The sequence below is a fragment of the Lactuca virosa genome, chromosome 1 (assembly GCF_052849685.1).
Source record: "Lactuca virosa cultivar CGN04683 chromosome 1, Lactuca_virosa_CGN04683_v6, whole genome shotgun sequence".
NCBI lineage: Eukaryota > Viridiplantae > Streptophyta > Magnoliopsida > Asterales > Asteraceae > Lactuca > Lactuca virosa.
In genome coordinates this window covers 272,502,998-272,524,173 of record NC_136426.1, presented here as the reverse complement: position 1 = coordinate 272,524,173, position 21,176 = coordinate 272,502,998, and the positions used below count along the sequence as shown (strand labels likewise).

Genomic DNA, 21,176 nt, shown 5'->3' with positions numbered 1-21,176 from the left:
TTGGGAGTCGTTGGCTAAAACCGAGAAGCAGAGGGCGGACTGAAGTGTCGCCGGTGAAAAAAATGGAAGACATGGTCGCTTAGTTGATCTACCTTTTAACCTTCCAAACGATAATGCATTAGGTATGTTTATAAATCTTGCTATACAATTATTTTAGCTTCAGAATAGTTATGCATTCCCAATTAACACTCCTATTTTGCTAGATTTTATGACGAATTTGACATATATTTGCTTTTGCGACAATGAATGACTATTGATAGTGATAAGATGATAATTCGAAATTTAGTTTAGTTTAGTTTACTCCCTATCTTGTTTGGAAGTTCAATTTGTTCAAGCAGTATGCATACATGAATGCAAAGAACACTGCATAACTAACTAAAACCAAAGCCATTAGTCCTAGATATTCATCTTCATATCCAAAATGGCTTTGCACATACTCTTTGATTGTGGGATCTTGTGACATTCCCGCCACTTTAATGGTGTCCTCCACATCACCATATTGTGAAGCAATCAATCCTTGAAAGGTCCATGCTAGTGGGCAAATCCAATAACACCATACCCACCACTTTGGAATTTTCTGAAAATTTCAACAAGTGGAAATTAAATCATAATGAAACTTTCATAGTTAAGAAAAAAAAATTATAAATTGGCTAAATAAAATTAAATAAAATTACCGGTCTAGGGATGAAGAAGCCCGAGAAGAGATTAAAGAGTGAATAGAAAGCAGATGTGAGGATGGATGCGAGTTGATCATTAGGAGTGAGTGAAACAGTCATTAGCCCGAGGTATGTGAAGTAGAGAAAGGTAAAAAAGTGTATGAAGAAGAACCATAAGTATTTAGCTATTGTCCATTCGAAGCTCACCATAGCATACACAATAACAGTATAATATGCCGTCTGAAAGAACACGTAAGGTATTTCCACAATTACCTATATACAAAACAAACAATACTTTCTCATTAGGCTTTTGGAATTAAACTGCATCTACAAAAGGGTTGTAGCAATCCATGAGTTGGCCTTGGCCCACACTGTCCGTCCCCAAGGGCATCATGTGAGATGTAAATTAGGTATACAGTGGCCTGCTATGTGGCTGGCATAGAAGTGACCTTGTGGGAATTAGGCCGTTGGGTACTTGGTTTACATCTTACATGATGCTTTTGGGGTTGGACGGTGTAGACCAACTCATGGGTTGTTGGAAGAATAACTATTCTACAAAAAGTTATTCTTCCAACAACCTCTGAGTTAGGGTAGGACAGTATAGACCAACTCAGGGGTTGTTGGAAGAATAACTATTCTGCAAAAGAGTTATTCTTCCAACAACCCCTGAGTTGGGACGGGATAGTGTAGACCAACTCAGGGGTTGTTGGAAAAATAACTAGTCCGCAAAAGAGTTATTCTTCCAACAATTCCTAAGTTGGGGCGGGACAAAAAACCAACTCAGGGGTTGTTGGAAGAATAACTCTTTTGTAAAAACAAAAACATGTGTTTGTCTGTTTTGCATGAATCTGTTTTGCACTAACCTGTGCCATGGCATACGGTAAGGATGAATACATCCCAGCAGCTCTTTCTCGATAAAATATTGTTCGTTCAAAGGCTACTATCGGCAGTACTGTGTTTCCATTGTTAATTCCCGCAAACAAAACAGCACCATACAGACCCCCAAAAATCATTGTCAGGTCAGTGCTGCTATCCCTGAAATAAAAAATGACATTGATTTTATTGTTAGCTCTATTCCCTGAGCTAGAGTCGGAATCAAGATTCTAGGGGTGTGTTTGTTACACAAGACATGACTGGAATCTGTTCGACAAGCTTTCTAGGGCTATTTTCGATTAGGGATGAGATTTAGAACCGGAAAACCGGACCGGAACCGGAACCGGAACCGTTAGAACCGGAATATATAGAACCGGTTCCGGTTCCGGGTTTAAAAATTGGCTTTATTTCGGGTTCCGGGTAATCCGGGTTTGGGTCCATCGGGTCCGGGTAAACCGGGTCTAAAAACCGGAACCGTTGTTTGGAACCGGAACCACTTTTAGGGCCGGAACCGGTTTTTATGAAACGTTTAAAAGATGCATATCTCATTCGTTTCAACTCCGATTGACATGAGGTTTTTTCCAACATGTAGTTTAGAGTTTGTACATGATTTTAGACTATAAATTTTCCATTTTTAGTTTTATATTCATTGACTTACAGTCCCCCAAAGTCGAGATATCAAAGCTGGAAGTTTTTAGTTTTTCATTTTTTTTGTATTCGGTGAAAGTTTTAAAACATGCATATCTAATTCGTTTGAAGTCATATTGACATGTGGTTTTTTTGAACTTGTAGTTTACAGTTTGTACATGAGTTTAGACTATAATTTTGTCATTTTTGGTTTAACATTCAATGATTTATAGTCCTCCGAAGTCGGGATATCAAAATTGAAAATTTTCAACTTTTCAGCTATTTGTTTTTATACTTTGTATTATGTGAAAATGTTAACACATGCATATCTCATTCGTTTAAAGTCAGATTGACATGCAATTTTTTCCAGAATGTATTTTAGAGTTTGTACATGATTTTAGACTATAATTTTGTTAATTTTGGTTTCATATTCAATGAGTTACAGTCCCCCAAAGTCGGGATATCAATATGAAAATTTTCAAAGTTCAACCCACTAAGTAGTAAGTAATTACCAAAAAATTCCGGTTTTTCCGGGTTTTCCGGTTCTAAACCCACTTTATCCGGTTCCAACCTACCCACTTTGATGTTTCCGGGTTTTCCGGTTCTAGACCCACTTTACCCGGAACCGTACTCGGAACCGAACCGGAACCGGTTCCTATATACCGGTCCGGTTTCCGGTTCTACAAAATCCCGTTAACCGGTTCCGGGTTTTCCGGGTCCGGGTCCATCCGGTCCGGGTTTGGACCCACTTTCATCCCTATTTTCGATAATAAAGATGAGGAGGACATTTACGTCTTTTAACACCGGTCTTGAGATGTGATCTAGATCAAGTACTAGATACTAACCTTTTGGTACCAACTTTCCAAAAAATTGACCCGATCAAGAGTGCAGTGATAAGGGTGAAGCAGAATCTAACAAGGTTATAATCAGGGGTTCTCCAATAACTCCTCCATTGTTTTTCTATACAAGTCTTGAATTGTCCCCACATGGACTCAGAATATTTTGTGGAGAAAAAAAGTTCTTTTGCTCCTGAAGGAGGTATTCTTAATTCTTCCACAAGAACATTATTTCTTCTGCTTGAGGTGAATTAAATTAGCTTCAAATTTGAATAAATATAATATTCTGATTATATAAATGTTATAATTTAACTTACTGATAAACGCTTGATGACTTGTAGTGCTGTACGAAATCAATCCCGAGTCGTGATTCTGTTGCAGATGAGGTGACTTCCAACATCCATGTTGCTGGATTTTGATCATCTACTATTTTTGGTATCCCGGGAATTCCCTAGAATTTATATTAATAAAAGTACTCGAGTTAGTTTTAGTTTAGTATATTTTCACATGGATGTACATAACTACACACGTTTACATCATGTAATGTAGAATAGGTTAAAACATGTTGTAAGTGACTTGTGAGCATAGAGTCACTTATAGACACAGAAAGGGTAAAATGGTCATTTACATTCATTCAGAAGTCTTCGGTTAAGAAAAGAAACAAACAATCTTTGTTCATACAAACACACATCATTTATCCCTTGAACAATTTATCCAAACGACAATAAATGGGGAAAAAAACAAACATACCCTATGGAATAATACTCTCCCTAGTTCTTTAATATTACGTTCAATATATATTTGAGTATAACAATTTTTTTTTTATTTTATTATGACATCCTAAATCAATTTCTTTCTATTACAATATTGTAGTTGTAAATTTTATTAGAGCAATGCGTTTTGAAAAATCTACCTATTTATAGCAATGTACATACAGTTTTTTATTTTTTATTTATTTATAAGACATTAATCTTTCAAAAATCAACCTAGTTACATCGATGAAAATTGCTTCGTATTTGACAACATTACTATAATTAGGTATATTTTTCAAAGTAAATGTTGTAATAGGAAGAAATGAAAGTACGATGATGTATGAAACACATAAATAGAAAGGATGCTCTTAATTCTTTCATCTAATCCAAAAATAAGTGAGGGCAATTTGTAAAAATTTAGGAATTAACGGGGAATGCTTCACTAACTTTCTCCACCAAGTCGTTCTTTCTGTATTCAGTAAAAAGAAACATTCATATATAGCTTAACAGATTAAGTCATGTCCCCATTAAATCCATTAAGTAAAAGAGAAACTATACCTCAAGATACTCAACAAGTTTCTCAGATTTTAGACCCAACTCTCCCGCATAAATTACTTCTCCTCCAGTTTTCATCAGTAACAACTCATCAAAAGCTTCAAAAATATCAACACCAGGCTGATGAATAGTACAGACAACGGTTCTTCCCGTGTTCACTGTATTTCTCACTGTTCTCATAACAATTGCTGCTGCTCTTGCATCGAGCCCAGTTGTTGGTTCATCCATAAATATGATTGAAGGATTAGCAACAAGCTCTACTGCAATTGTCAATCTTTTTCTTTGTTGGGTTGATAAACCTGTAACTCCAGGAATCCCTACAATCATGTCCTTAAGATTGTCTAGTTCAACGAGTTCCATCACTTCATCCACAAAAAGCTGATCATAAAATTATATAAAAAGAAAAAAGAGTATTAGTACTTTAAAGCTACGTCTTTCCATATATGGGTAATATCACTAAATACCAACCACGTTTCTTAATGTTTCACCTAGCTACCTCAAATTTTTTTCGTCGAAATGTGTAACCACTCATCTTTCAATTTTGTTACATTGTGAGATTTTTTTTTTTTTTTTGTTCATTCATTTGAATATTTACTATTTGTTGATACATATGACACGACGAGTTTATTCACACATTTTTTGTTAACTGGTAACCAAGTTTTGGTTTGTTCCTATGTTTTCATATTTTGACAATTTGAATGAATTATAATATTTTCCAGAAGGAAAAAGGAATTTTTTTGGGGGGAAATGATATACTATTTATTTACATAGGATGATCACATTAGCGCAAATCCATAATATTTACTTTGATTCTGTCTTGGAAAATATTGTGATTTTTAAAATCTTTTCTTTTGTTAAAAAAATTTAGTGTAGGTAACTCTCATACGTCCTTGTCAGTGTCACATCAATAGAAAGTACAAAATTTTATAACAAGTCACTGCATAATAAAAAGGACATTGTATTATTTTGTGTTGTAAAAAGAATAAAGAAAAATAAAAAAACGTTCTTGTAGTTGATCCCCTAATAATATTAGATATAATAAAAAGTGCTTGTTCTTTACCATTTTTTCTTCTTTATTGATATCTTTGGGGAGTCTAAGGAAAGCCGAAAAAATCAAAGATTCATAGACAGTGACTTGTGGTGAATGAATGTCATTTTGTTCACAATATCCCGAAATCCTAGTGAAAGTTTCTTGAACTTTAGGGAATCCCGAGATTCTGATATCACCTTCTATGTATCCACCTGTCTTTCTTCCTGCTAAGACATCCATTAAAGTTGTCTTTCCTGCTCCACTAACTCCCATTAATGCTGTTAGGATTCCAGGCCGAAAGGCCCCACATACTTCCCTAAGTAATTGGAGCTTGTTGTCTGTAACACCTTGTTCTTTCATCGCCTAATAAAAAATTTAATTGTATATATTACAATATATAAAATTATATATTACAACTATGTAATGAAATAAAGAAACATAAAAAAATTAATATGTACGTAATTTTATTCGTAGATTAACAAAGCAAATGAATGAAATGGAATTTTACTACATTTTTAGTCAACGAAAAACGTTACGTGTGAATTTCATTAAATAACTGAAGTCTGAATATATGAAAAATATTTACTTACGAGGGGCATATCCACATAATAACTTATGTTATCAAAAGACATGGAAAGTGGAGCAAATGGAAGAACCATTCCTCTTTTGGGAGCCATAGCATCTGCCGCTTCAAGACTTGAATCTTCATTTATATTTTGGTTTTTCTGAATCACCGATTCTCCTAAGAAAATCACCAATTTAAAAGAAATCACAGTGAACAAAGCTTTTGTTTCATATAGAGCAACATACATTATTCTTGTTATCAATATGGGAATATACTTTAATTTGTACTTTTAGTCTTATATTCTTTACTAATATTAGCAACATACTTACATTTTTACCAATAAAAGCAATGTGCTATACTTTTTACCCTTATTATTAATGTACTTACAAAATTTACCCATAATAGCAACGTATCTACATTTTAACCTATAACAACTATGTACTTTATTTTTTCCCATTATCAACTTACTTATATTTCGCGACCAATATGGACAATGTACTTTATTAATTTGTTACATATCGCTAATATCGGGGAAAAAATTTTGTAATTACGTTGTTATAATGGAAAATGAAATGTAAGTATGTTGCTATTATGTAGTAAGGAATGTAAGTATGTTGTTATCAAGGGTAAAAATAAATATATATAATTTTCCCATTTGTATATGAATTATCCCTTACTTGAGGTCTTTGCAACCGAAACCGATGTAGATATTTTCTCTTCTTGAAGTATATTTGCTTGTGGCTTTCCGGGAGCTAATATTGCAAAATAAAAACGATAAAAATATGTTAAATGCAACATGTGGCTCGATGTTATCTTGGTCTAAAAGATCATGTAGAACTTACGAGGTAAATACACGAGAGCTAAAGTGTAGAGAATGTTGAAAAGGATAGCTAAACCGAGAAGGGCAACTGCTCCTATCCAAAACCAGTTTTGATTAGGGTTTACTCCAAAGTTTTGTAAAACCACTACCCCCAATTTTGTAGAATTGTCAGAGCCCTGAATTCAATTAAATAGTTAGTTTAATTTTGATTGAGGAAATTAAGGCTCCGTTTGTTACATGAGATATGAATGGATTGGACTGGACAAACTTTCTAGGGATATTTTTATTGATGAGGATGAGAAGGGTATTTATGTCTTTTATATAGACAAAAGATGGAAAACAAGTACGTGTCCCACCTTGTTTAGAGGGACAAAAAGTAGCAATTTGTCTATGGGAGGGAATATATGTCTTTTGCACACATGAGATTTTTATTCCACCTCTTTAGTGGTAGCAAAAAAAATGTAATTATTGTCCATTAGGAGGGCATTCATGTCTTTTACATTGACGAGAACCTTTTCCCACCTTCTTTAGTGGGGTAAATATGTATATCCATGAGGAATGCATTCACGTCTTTTGCATGCAAGAGACTTTGAGAGGGAGTGTTTTCCCATCTTGTTACGTATTTTTAATGGAAGCATAAAAATTGTAATTCCTTTTCCATTAGAAGGGCATTCACATTTTTTGCACTCACGAGAGATCGAGAGTGAGTGCCCTATCTTTTCTAGTGGAACAAAAAGTTATAACTATTGTCTATGAGGAGGGCTTTCACATCTTTCTGTGTGATAAAAAAATTATACTTCATGCCATTAACATGAGTCTGAGCCTAGTTCAATGCAGACCAAACACAGTACAACTAGTATGTGGTGTGTAACAAATGGGCCCAAAAGATGAAATGTAAAAGTGACATACCAATTTATTCATCCACCTTGGAGAAAACATTTCATTTGTAGTTAAAGCATTAAAACCGTAGCTTAATGGTGAAACCCAATACGCCCATTGCCACCAGTCGGGAATTCGACCTGTTTACATAAGAAATCATGTTGTGAAAACTCCATTATTTTTAAGTTGTAGTAGATACTCATATATCAAAAATTAACTTTACTGAAGTACTAAAGCTATTGTTTATATTTTAAGGGTTATTAAAGCATCATGTGAGATGTTAAAAAGGTACTACTAACTAACCTTTAGGAAGGACAATACCACCTAAAAGGAAAGTTGCTTCTAGAATGAGAGTTCCAGCAGTGTTGGCTATGGTCATTGTTCTACAAACTGCAGCAATGAGTCTGAATATTCCTGAAGCCATTTGCTGAATCAAAAAGGTCAACAGGAAGTGCTTGAAAAACCTGAAAATGAGACAAGTTTTCTGTTAAGTCTACCTTTTTTTGTTTCCGATTGGAAATAAAAACATATTTATTGATAACTAATAACGAAAATCAAAATACTAAATCCGTATGCTTTCGATAAGTATCCATATCTCTAAAATATGGATGATTCAGTTAATAATATGATTGTATTTATACTTAATTTTCTTTGTGAACCAAAGCTTATTAAATATGGAAGGGACTAAATGCAAGAAATAACAGCATACTATCTTTTATTTGTGTATTATATATCATCCTACTTTCATTTTTTTTCTGTTACAACATTGTACTTTTATTTTTTTGCTAAATAAGTCATTGTACTTTGAAAAATCTACCAATCATTGCATTGTAGTTTTAGATTTGTTCTTAATAGGATTATTATACTTTGACAAATCTATCGGGTAGGTTTTTTCAATGTATAATATTGTAATAGGATGAAATTAAAGTTGGGTGCTATAATCAACAAACCAATGAAATTTCATTGCTATTTCATGCATATAATCAGTATGGAAAAATGTGTTTAACTATTAAACCTTGAAAGGTTATCATATAATGTTCAGTTAGGGTCCCTAACACACAACACCATGGTTGTGTTTGACGTATGCTCTTTTCTGTAATTCAAGAAAATATAACCCTATTTTTTTTTTTTCTTTTTATGTTTATCCCATTAAGCGAGTTTTGAATAGATGATGTTTAACAAAATATATGAGTAAATGGTACACTTAGGAAATGGAAAGAAAAAAAATAAATGAGGTTTTTCTTTTTATAAAAGTTAGTCCTCCTCTCTATGACTCTATTTACTATTTAGTCGGGTTTTTTTTTTTTTGGCTTTACGTAAAAAAAAAAACACTCATATACAACTTACTACACTAAGTCCATTATGTAAAAAAAGAAACAACACGCACATACCTACTAGCTTCAGGGGCAAATCCAATGGTATAATACGTCAATATTGTCCAAACTGTAGACTCCACCAATGAGATTGGCACACGTAGCAAGATAGTTGGAACTGTAAACGCCCAAGTTGGATGAAAAAAGAGCTCTCTATGCTTATATAACACCGGAAGTCTCTCTATAGTGAGTGGAAGCTCAGGAAAACCATTAAACATATTAGTAATCAATGCAAACAAAAGAGCTCCTACATAAAGGGCTCCATCTTCTTCATTTCTAGAATGCATTCTAGTCCTCAAGAACATTGTTGCTCCAATAATTGCCACAAAGCTAATTTGGAGAGTCTTGGCTATATACACGACTGCAGTTCTTTTAATCAATAACTTTTCTTTGTCGAAAGAGGCCTTAAAGAGGTCCTTTTTAGGGACTAAGTACTTTTTGAAGACTAGAGCTCCTTTTTGATTCCGGGATTTTTCATATGGCATGAGTAGATCGTTTTGGAGCGTTTGTCCAACATGAAATTGCTTGAAATGCTCGGTGAATTGAGAGACTGAAACGTAGGTATATGGTTTCCCTTTATTGGCCCAATATTGTTCTTGATCCTTCTTAGATATTACCTACAAATAGCACAAATTTTAAATCTAGATTTTGTATTTGTACCAAGATATGATATGTAATACACACGCCCAAGTTATATTCAACATTTAAATAGATGTCATACTTTTTTAACTAGACCAATATTAATTATTATTAATATTTGTTCTTTTTTTTTTTTTTGTTTTGTTTTGTTTTTTTTAACTTGTTCAAGATATAAAACATTAAAACGATTTTTTTCTTGTTTTAAAACATTAAAAACGATTTTTTTTTGTTCTATGTTCATTAGGAAAATATAGGATAAAAAAGAAAGGGTTATATTTGCTTAATTTGCTTAATTTCATTGATTGGTTTATTATAGTATTCTACTTCAGTTTGTTGTTAATATAACATTGTATTCTGAATAACCTACCCAATTATAGCAGTATCCTTCAAATACAAAACGATTATCTTTGCATACTTTGGTAGATTTTTCCAAACTACACCGGAAATATTGAAAGCACAATATCATAATTAGATAGATTTTTCAAAGTGCGTTGCCTTATTTAAAATAAAATGAAAGCGTAATGCTGTAATAAAAGGGAATAAAAGTAGGAAGCCAAAATAAACTAATAAATAAAAGTATATGGGTATTTTTTGTATTTAGCTCAATAAATAAAAGTGCGTCATATTTATATACTTTTCGAAGGTTATCGGTAGTGGAGCTAATTTACAAAGGGTAGAGCTTTATGTATTGTTGACATGGTACAATGTGACGGTTTCTAGACTTGCATTTCCAGTGTTGTGCCTAGCAATAACAATGTACCTTCGTTTAATGGAATAGATGGTTACCTCTTGTAAGAAATCGGCAATTCCCTTTCTTTCTGGACATGTGAATCCTAAGCTTTGAAAAAACTCGACAATATGCTCTCTTGGGCCTTGATATACAATTTGGCCTTGTGATAAGAGAATTATATCATCAAATAGATTAAAAGTCTCAGGAGAAGGTTGTAGGAGAGACATCAAAATGGTGGATTCTGTAAAATGTGCTATCTGTTGCAAACACTTGACTATCTGAAATGTCGTTGATGTGTCTAGGCCCGATGAAATTTCATCCATAAATAGTACTTTTGTTGGCCCAACAATCATCTCTCCTGTTTTTAATCAAATGTTAGGCCTGGCCAACCCGTTGTTGTTTCTGTATTTGTTTTGTGTGCTTATATTCATACTACAATTCAATAACATAACTTAAACATACTAAAATCAGTAACATAATTTTTAAGATACTAAAATTAGTTTTGCACCATTTTAAATATATTTTTTTGTGTGTAAAAACAATGTTTTTTGTGTGTTATAGTGCTACGATGACATTGTTATACTGCTACATTGACATAAATGGCTTATTGTCAACAACAATGTGCTTATTACTCCTTTTTGGCTCTTAAACTTAATAGCAGACTTCAAAAACAAAATTTTAACGATACTAAAAGTTGGTTTTCACTACTTTAAGTCTCTTTATTGTGTGAAAACAATGTTGAATTGTGTGATAACAATGCTACAACATGAATGACTTGTTGTTAGCACTATGTAACTGTCGTTTTAATGTATAATATTAATTTTTTTCTACCTATATTCATAGTACACTTCCAACTAGTATAATTGTAATTTGTAAGGATATTAAAACTAGTGTTGCATTATTTTAAGTTTGTTTGGTGTGTAAAAACGTTGTTTAATTACGTGAAAACAGTCTTATAATAACATGAACGACTTGATATCAACAATAGTGTATTAAAAATACATTCTTATACAATCTTATTTTTAAATCAATGAAACATATTCTTTTTATACATTTGTAATTGGTTATTTTTGTTTAAGTATTTATAGGTCCAACAAGTTATTCATGTGTTATATTTATGTTACTGGGTTAAAGGAGATTATTGGGCTATAACTTTCATGGGTTTTCATTGAATTGGGCTAATGGGGAGTAGAATTGGGAATTCATTTCAATTGTCTACTAAAGTAGACGGGGTGAAAAGTGTCAAGATGGTTACTTTTGTTTAAATGTTCTGCATCTGTTTCTTTTAGTGATGTGTTAGTTGTTGATTTATCTATAAACGTTTTATCAACCTTAAATCTATTTGGTTTTACTCTAAAACCTTTTCTTATTTATATTTTGAAATAAAAGTATTTTTCAATTCGGTAACCATCGTTTTAGTATCTGTTAGAATCAATTTTTTCTGCTCCTTCACAATTCATGGTAAAGATCACTAATTTAATGTTAAAGATATTACAATTAGTTTTTCACTTTTAAAAAAATGATTTCTTGGATCTTAAATCAGATAAACAGTGCAACCATTTGCTTAATCAATCAAGTGATATTACCCGTTGTTAGTCGTTTTTTCTGTCCTCCGGATATTCCTCGTATCATTTGGTTTCCAACAACAGTGTCCCGACATATCTCTAGTCCGAGTATCTATTTTTTAAAAATCAAAATAAAACACATAATCTAGGTTCAATAAAAAAGATATATCTTGTGGCATAATGGTTTTAGAAGCAAATAATATATTAGGCCTTGGTTTCCTTTTCTTATATATATATATATATATATATATATATATATATATATATATATATATATATATATATATATATATATATATATATATATATATATATATATATATATATATATATATATATATATATATATATATATAGTCAATAAAATGATGGTACAGGTTGTGCAAATCTAATGAAGAAATAAATGAGAGAAAATTTGTAAAAATGTAGGTTTTTATTATGAAATTCTTATTTTCTTGATTTTCTCTATTAAGTCATTTTTTCTACATTTAGTGAAAAATAAACATTAATTTATAGTTACTTGATTAAGTTTTGTTATAGTCAATTCGATTAAGTAAAAATGAAACAAACACCTAAGTTTTTTTATTATCTAATTTCTACGCTAAAAGTTTTCCCGAACATACCTTGATAATGTATTCAGTAATTAGATTATGCTCAACACCTTCCATTGCGGTGGCCTAAATTACGAACGATCATTAGGTCATAAATTATGAAATAGCGTTATACTATGAACTTTATAAATGTCGATTTTATGATCTCTAGCTGCTATCTTCATGAAGAGGTCAACCTCTGGTTTTGGAGAAACGTTAGCCTGTTTTTCTCCCATGTCAAGCTCGCTCAGTAATTCTGCAAAATATATATTATTATCAACGAGTTCTCCACACGTTCTAGGACTAAATGCAAGAAATAGCAATACATTTTCTTTTATTTATGCATTATAGCATCTTATTTTTGTTTCTTTCTATTTCACCATTGTAGATTAATTTATTAACACTGTTTTATTTATTTATATTAATATAAATTATAATTTACAAGTAACCATTTCCTACTACTTATTTAGTTATCTATAATAAAAAATCATAAGTTTATTTTAGATTCAAACTTTAAAATATAACTTGTTAATATTATATTTATACATTATTTTGTAAATGTCCTTACTCTTGAAAAACAAATTGTGAAAATCGATCCAACCGAATTATAATTTGGTTGGTTCGAATCATATTTTATTTAATTCGAACTATATTAGATCACTATTTTGAAAAATGAAATGAATTTTGATTCATTTAATCAGATCAAATCGAACTGATCCATACAAATAAAAACCCTAAACAAATCAATAGAAGTACAATGCTACATATTGCACAAACACCAAAGTTGTGTAAATGAAATAAATAACAACATACTTTCATTTATTTGTGTTCTATAGCATCTTACTTTCATTTATTTCTATATCTTATTAAGGTGATGTACTTTGAACATTTTGTCCAATTATAACATTTCACACATCCAAAAATTTTCTTTTCAAGACGTTATCCTTTGATAAATCCACCCAACTATAGCGGTGAAAATTGCTTTGTGTATACATGTTATTGCAATAATAGGTAGAATTTTCAAGGCACTAGAAAATAAAACTAGATGTTATAATTTACAAATTGATAGAAGTACGATACTATTGTTCTCACGTTTACCCAAAAGTTAGCCTAAATACAAAAAATAAAAACCTACTTCCAAGTTTTGTACATTATGGCGTTCTACTTTCATTTTTTAGAACATTGTAGTTTTGTTTTTTTTATTAAAAAATTTACTATGAAAATTTTATCCATTTTTAGCATTTTAATTTAATTTAATTTATTATTAGAAAATTATATTTTGAAAATTCTATCCATTTATAATAGCGAACATTGCATTCTTTAGATGATATTACTATAATTTGGTAGAAATTTTAAAATACAATGCTTTAATATAAGAAATGAAAGTAGAGTGCTATAATAAACAAATCAATAAGGTACATTATTATTTCTTTTATTTAGCTCTTTTGAAACCGTTAAATACCATATCGAGATCCAACTCCTTGGCACCGAGCTGAAAAATCTAGTGTTTCTTTTACTGTCATTTCGCCTACATGAACATCAATTTGGCTGATGTATGAAGATGTCCTTTGTGGGACGAATTCTTTAAGTGTATGCCCGTTATATGTCACGTTTCCTTCAACCTGCTCAACATGTATATTTACCAAAAAATATTATTGAAGTAAAAGATTGTATTTGTTCCAAATAATTTATGAAGATTTCCATGAAGTTATTTCTCAAAAGCTCACCGTTAAACCTGGGTTGGCCCGACCTGCCAAAGCCAACAATAGAGTCGTTTTTCCGGAGGAGGGCGGACCTAGTAGAAGAGTCATCCTTTTATAAAACAAAATTAAGTTTTTTTGTTAGCTTCTATTTTATTTTAATGTTGAACAACAAAAATCGATAAAACATAAAAGTATTAGAGATCTTTGTAGGTCTATGTTTTTGAAGACATTTTATGTCTTTTCACAAAAAAGTGATCGGGGCAAATATCAGTGCTACCTTTTTTGCATGGGATATTTTAGTTTAGTGCAAATGCAAAACTTGTTATGTGTTGTCTTGTGCTCAAATGGGCCTTGTTGTAATTGTGTCAAAAGTGAAAAACCACATAACAAAAGATCCAACAGTGTTGGATGCATGGGAAAAAGGGCTTTGCCATTTTGGATCGATAAATTCCATCATTTGGGGTCGTTGACTTTCTATATATCTACAAGACCTTTTAAAAGTAAATAACGTAATATTGACTATACTTGTATCAAGCTTTATCTAAGGTAGGAAATTTGAGTGTCTTGGGCATAATTTAAAATGTTTGCTCGAATCTTCCAAAAGAGTGTTTGTATGCGTAAATGTTTCGAGCAAGATTAAAGGTGGCTTTTATAGCATGAATGAAGAACATACCTTGAAGGCTTGATCATCCCAGAAACATCATCAAGAATTGTAATCTTTCCCCTCTTTGATAATCCAATACCAAGAAAACCAAAAACCGTGTCTGCAAGGTTGCGTAGAGTGTTTGTCAAAGTCGGTATAGATCGGTTACCAACAAAGCAATTAGCTTTCATTGTTAAATTCTTGAAACGGACTTCTACTGTTGGAAGAGTAATGCCAACCCTGTAACAACACCATATAGAATAAAAAGATTAATTTATTTAAAAACGTTGCAACGACTATCAAAGCCACGTTTGTTATGTATGTGATAACTACACTAATACAAAATAACATCACAAAACCAATACAAGGTTTGGTGTGTAATGGATCAACGCTAGGACTGGGGATGAAGGATGTAACTTTTAATGACACAAGGGACGGTCCGAGTTAATGTTTGAAAATAAAGATTGAACATATAAATCTGATATCGGTTTCGAGATTCTCAGGTAAGGTCGGATTTATGGGTGGTATGCGGCAGAACGGACTGGAATTAGATGGTGGAGTGTTTCACGATCTCGCCAAATCCACCTATGACCTACTAAAGCAACAACGACGATGGTTGAAGACGTCAAGGACAGACCAAAAAGAGGGTAGGGTGAGATTGAGGGAGACAAATCCGGTGGGGAAAGGAAAGTGGAGGGGTAGGGGTTAGGCGTTTATTTTATTTTATTTTTTTAATCTGAAAATGATAAACAAAGTAAAATAAAAATGAAAAAGTAATTATTACGGGAAAAATAATCATTTTGTGTCCACAAGAAAGCCCCGAGTGAAAAATATAGGAACGGTTCGAGTTAATTTTTGAAAATAGGAACTGAACATGATTTTTGACACCGAATGATTCATGTAATTTACTCTAAATAAAAATATTTAATATTTCTATCACGTTAGCATTTAAAAGAAAAATTATTATCATAATCACACAATTTGTTAGAGATATACATTAATATTAGTTACCTCTTCCAACAAATAAATTTGTACATAATATATGTTAATGGCATATAATAAAATTTTAGAGGGTGTTTGGATAAGGAAAAAAGAGGGTACTTATTGTTTATTGTTCATTCCCACGACAATAAGCTAAATTTAAGTGTTTGGATATGAATCATTAAAAATCAGCTTATTGTGATAGGAATAAGCTAAATAAGTTGATTTTAATAAACATCCCTACTTGCTTATTGTTTATTGCTTATTCCCACCACAAAAGCTTTTGCAAAAACTGCTTATTCCCACCACAATAAGCTAATAAGCTATAAACTAATTTCTTAAATAATCTTATTGTAAAAAGCTAATTAAAAACTAACCTATTTTTTTAAAGTTGAAAGGTTGTATTTGAAAATTACAAAATCAGTTTGTGTACTGTGGATCCAATTTCTTAAAGGGAAAATGACTTAAAAATGTAATGAAGTTTCAAAAATATATAAAAAAGACTATTGTTTTTTTAATACACAAAATACCATTAAAATATATTTTTATACACAAAATACCATCAAAATATATTTTTTATACACAAAATACCAACGAAGTACCTGGTTACCACAATGTTTTAGTTGAACACATGTGTACTTCGTTGGTATTCTGTGTACATATAGTAACATTAATGGTATTTTTTGTACTAAAAAAACAACAATGGTATTTTTTGAACATTTGGAAACCGGATAACCTACAATAGCCGGTAAAATGGTATTTTGTGTATTAAAAAAAATAATGCTCTTTTTTGAAACTTCGTTACATTTTTAAGTCATTTTCCGTTTCTTAAATAATCTTATTGATACAAACTAATTAAAAATAACCTATTTTTTTAAAGGTTTTTTTTTCTTTTCCTTTTTTGTAAACAATTGTAATTTTGCAAAAAAAAAAAAAAAAATGAATTGACCAAGGTTCTAAAAAGATCTTAAAGCTCTATCATTGCATTTTATTACTCCAATGCTTGTACTTGATGTCACGTTTTAACAAAATGACGCCTTAAGTTATATATATATATATATATATATATATATATATATATATATATATATATATATATATCGCCTTAAATCATATTTTACAAATGGCGTGACTTGTCACGACTTTTAAAAGCTTGATGTTTGACATTGCCGTCAAATCATACCTAACGTTATTAGAACTAAAAGACTCATCAGAATCCTTCTCTACATGTTGTGTATACATGTCAGAAAATTTTTAGATGACATGAATTTGGCAAACACAAATTTGTTAAATACGTACACGACATGAATTGTAAATTGAGTATTGTATATCAAACACGAACACGACACGTAATTAATCCGTGTAACACGTGATACTACACGAATAGACACGTTTTTAATTGTTTTACACGAAAACGCATATAAACATGAATCTACACAAATTTAATTTGTGTCTATACTTGTCGTGTGTCATGTCCAGGGCCGGTTCAAGCCGATCTGAGGCCCGGGGCAAAATCAAAAGATGGGGCCCTTTAAAATTAAGAAATTTATAATTAAATAACTAATTCTAATATATATATATATATATATATATATATATATATATATATATATATATATATATATTGTTTAAAGGGTATAAGATAAATACTAACCAATACGACTACTGTGGAAAAAAAAGAAACAATAATAAACCAAAACTCAAAACCGAACATCTAAACCATTCTGAAAAACGGTTAGTTTGATCTTGCATTTAAAAGGACTAATTTTATATATAAAACCAAAAAAACACAACCAAAGAATATTATCCAAGCAACATCCTTTCGTATATAAATTTAGATGACAAATATATTATAAATTAAAATTAATATATTTTAAAGTGTTACATGAGAATTGGGAACTATGATAATGAAATTTAAATCGTATATATAAATACTAATATATGGGGGTTGAAATTAAGAAAATTATTAAATATAATAAAGGTTATCAAGTAAATAATAGAGAAAGTTTATGTATCAGATATATTTAAGCGAATCATCTGTTTTAAAGATTTAGTAAAATGGAAGTTTGAGAATTAAGGAAATATTTTCATAAAATAAATTAGAATCATAATTTTTTTGATATTTTGAAACCAAGTGGCAGGCCCAATAAAATTTGAAAGGAATAAATAAAGATTGTGTAGAAAGTAGAAACTATACGTACTAAAACTTTGAAAAGAAGGATATAACGGGAATCGAACCTGTGTTTGTTCGTAATGTACAAAAAACTAATAGCCGGCCAACCAACACAACTGAAGACATCTTTATAGATTTTTTAACACTTTTAAAATATATAAAATACCGAAAAAATTTAATTTTGGGGCCCCAACCGTGATGATGCCCTGGCCCAGCTTGCCCACCGTATTGGGCCGGGCCTGGTCATGTCTTTATAGGTGTTGCGTGTCAACATGAATTTTATTTGTGTCTATTCGTGTTTAGACATGTAAAGTAATATTTGATACCCATAAACCCAAAACACATATTTCTTAGACACCTATTCAGAAAACTCGTGTTGTGTTAATTGTGTCGTGTATAATCAAATTTCCGCGTTTAAGTAGATGGGCAACATGACAAGCTTTCAAACGATATTTTCAATGAGAAAGATAAGTACTACATTCATGTCTTTTGCACGAAAAATTAAAGAGCTACAATAAAAATTGTATGTTTTATCTCATTAATATTAGTCCATGCATGCTTAGAAAACATGGCCTAAAAGTTAATTGAAATTAGAGATGAAAGCAAAAAGGAACCTGTGGAATCTTTCTCGTAGCTCCCTCAAGAACCTGTCATTATCTACTTCCACAACCTTAAACAACTTATCGATAATCTGTTGGTGGTCATCTGCACCGAGGTCTCTTACATCAACTTGTTTGTGGACTGTATCACCTTGTTGGTTTTCAATGTCTTGTGTTGCATACGACTCCATGAAAGCAGTCCTTAAACGATCAAAAGTGGGCAGGCTCTCTAAAGCTGCCCGTTTCAGTCCGTGTTCATCTTCCTCAGCATGATTGCTCCTTCTGCTATGATCATCTGGACTCACATACAACTCTTCCATCTCCATCTCTTCTCTTATGGTTTATGACAATGAAACTGATAATTAAAGAGATCAAGTCAAATACATAGTTTTAGATTTTTGATGGAAGTCTAGTGATAACTTGTGTGATATATAGAGTATGCCGGTTTACGTACATGACGAGTGAAACTAGGCAATACATACAATAGCATAAGCCAACCTGGGTCATTTATTTAATAATATTCTTGGGTGGGGTGGCTGATAGGGAAACTTTTTATTTTTATTTTGTATATTTAACCGTGCAAATTGCGAAAAAGAATAGTAGTGTATATAAGTATATCACTGCCTATTCGATCTAGAGGTTTTGATCACGTTAGCAACGGTTTGGTTCGACTCTGATTCAATCCGGTTTAAATTAGATCTGGTTTGGTAAAAACCGATTTTAACTGGATCCGATTTACAGATCGAATCGGATCCATATCGGGGTCCAGCTTTCATGTGCATCTCAATATATATCACTCTCCTATTGATAATCAAGCAAATATATTAAAAAATTTCTATTATTGCAAAGATAGTTATATTTTTAGATTGATGATGATAATGTACTTCAACCAATAAGGAAAATCTACCTATATTCTTTTACCTATAATAATATCATACTAATATTTTTGTTACCATTATGGACGGGACTGTATTTTACTTGTTACATGTGTTATTAACTTATTATTATAGATGAAATATAAGTATATGTTGCTATTATATGGGTGGGTAAGAATTTGCTAGCCAATTGTTATAATTGTCAAAAAAAATGTATTTATGTTGTTATGAACTATATATTGTTATAATTGCCAAAGAAATGTAAGAATTTGCTATTATGGGAAAAAGAAATTAAATATATTGTTGTTATATATAAAAAAGTATATTCGATTGGTAAAAAAGTAAAGCATGATGTTTAATTGTTCATGTTTTAATTTACATTTATATATAAATTGTAATATATATGTTTATAAGAATTTGACACATATTACAAAGTCATGTTATTTTAGATGATGAGTTGAATAAACCAGACGCGACTTCGTACATTGTTTTGTTGGTTTATTTGGAGTTTGTCATTGTAACGGTCGAATAGAGTCAAAATTGCTATGCTGTAGATGATGGAGTCGTCCGGAGTAAAAGTCGCCGTTAGCGTTGTTTTTATGTGTTTCTTAATTATTTGAAGCATGTCATTGTTTCTGACGGTCGTTGGTCGGCGAACGAATCTTATTATACTGTTGGAGTTTAACATTCTGGGTGGATACTGGATACAAAATAACTATATATATAGGACTCTTAAGAATTTGTTTGGTCAATTGAAATGGACCACAATCTAATAGAATGAACATGATTATGTAATGAGTTCGTTATATTAATGATGATTTAGTTCATTTCGTAGGAATAAGTAAATTTTGTATAGAGGTTTGTATTATATGTAAATATATACCATATATACTCTTAACTCTATTCTATATTTTAATAAATTATATTCAATGATCTTACTATTTATAAAAATAAAGAAGTGAATGTTATAAAAACTTATAAGAATAAAAAAATGTATTTTCTATTTATTTTCACAAAAACAGCAAGACTATTTTATTAGAAAAATAGTTAGCGAGAATGTAGAAATACATCAAATACAAGAGACCCGATTCGGATTATTACACCAATCGTAAACGGCTATGAGTAGGATTCTTGATATAAAGAAAGTCATATAATTGCAACTCGTTGGCTAAGTCCCGACTATTTCTAACTTTGTTGTTGAATGTGCAGTCATTGCTGTACTTCCATAAAACCAACATCTCCATAATCACCACATTCTTCATGTCTGCTTGACTGCTTTATTTTTATTTTTCACATGGTATCAAGGGTGATTTCGAGTACATGATCGATGGATCGAGGGGAGTTGGGGATGTACCACCACTTGTTCATTAAGTCCATAACTTCCTTCACCATGGACTCATGGAGCAATGTTCATTTGGTTGCACAAGGACAAAGGATAGATTTCATTTGGTTTCACCATGGACTCATGGAGAAATTAAAGGTGTTTTTTATTTTCTGATAAGCATTGCACACTTTACAAAGGATAGATTTCATTTGGTTGCACAAGGAAATGAAAAAAATACACGGGATAAAGCATTTAATTTTATTCTTACAGAATGAACGATTTTAGTATTTCCCAACTTCCATCAAACCAAGCAATACATACTTTACCATATTACATATCATTTTAAATTTAATTCAGATGTCAATATATCATAACCTATTGCTATAAT

General features: G+C 31.3%; 1 protein-coding gene and 1 long non-coding RNA gene across 3 annotated transcripts; one reads left to right on the top strand and one right to left on the bottom strand.

The window, feature by feature from the left end:
- Positions 1-138: 138 nt before the first annotated feature.
- On the bottom strand, positions 139-18,912 carry LOC145166656 (ABC transporter G family member 29-like). Of its 2 annotated transcripts, none has more exons than XM_079085679.1 (21): positions 18,605-18,912; positions 14,867-15,076; positions 14,218-14,302; positions 13,953-14,112; positions 12,667-12,746; positions 12,524-12,577; positions 11,922-12,012; positions 10,392-10,693; positions 8,985-9,583; positions 7,897-8,057; positions 7,624-7,733; positions 6,737-6,890; positions 6,572-6,646; positions 5,920-6,071; positions 5,360-5,692; positions 4,303-4,677; positions 3,310-3,443; positions 3,002-3,229; positions 1,520-1,691; positions 675-929; positions 139-577 (listed from the first exon to the last, which is right to left on the bottom strand). In XM_079085679.1, exons 1-21 carry the CDS (start codon positions 18,907-18,909, stop codon positions 305-307), a joined length of 4,308 nt encoding a protein of 1,435 aa, XP_078941805.1. In that variant the 5' UTR covers positions 18,910-18,912; the 3' UTR covers positions 139-304. The 2 variants fall into 2 exon arrangements, with proteins under 2 accessions (XP_078941805.1, XP_078941812.1); XM_079085686.1 differs by having other exon boundaries at positions 5,920-6,054; positions 6,588-6,646.
- On the top strand, positions 1,554-3,746 carry LOC145166671 (uncharacterized). The gene is made up of 3 exons (XR_013740656.1): positions 1,554-1,675; positions 3,048-3,238; positions 3,334-3,746. It is a non-coding gene; the product is annotated as an uncharacterized LOC145166671 (long non-coding RNA).
- Positions 18,913-21,176: the final 2,264 nt, after the last annotated feature.

Bases quoted from the DNA above. Each gene is read 5' to 3' on its own strand.
- LOC145166656 (XM_079085679.1), bottom strand. From the start codon at position 18,909: ATGGAAGAGTTGTATGTGAGTCCAGATGATCATAGCAGAAGGAGCAAT. The intron at 12,747-13,952 runs GTATTTAACGGT...TATATTTTGCAG, and splicing joins AGGAGTTGGATCTCGATATG to AATTACTGAGCGAGCTTGAC. The intron at 3,444-4,302 runs GTATAGTTTCTC...TATAAATTCTAG, and splicing joins AACTTGTTGAGTATCTTGAG to GGAATTCCCGGGATACCAAA.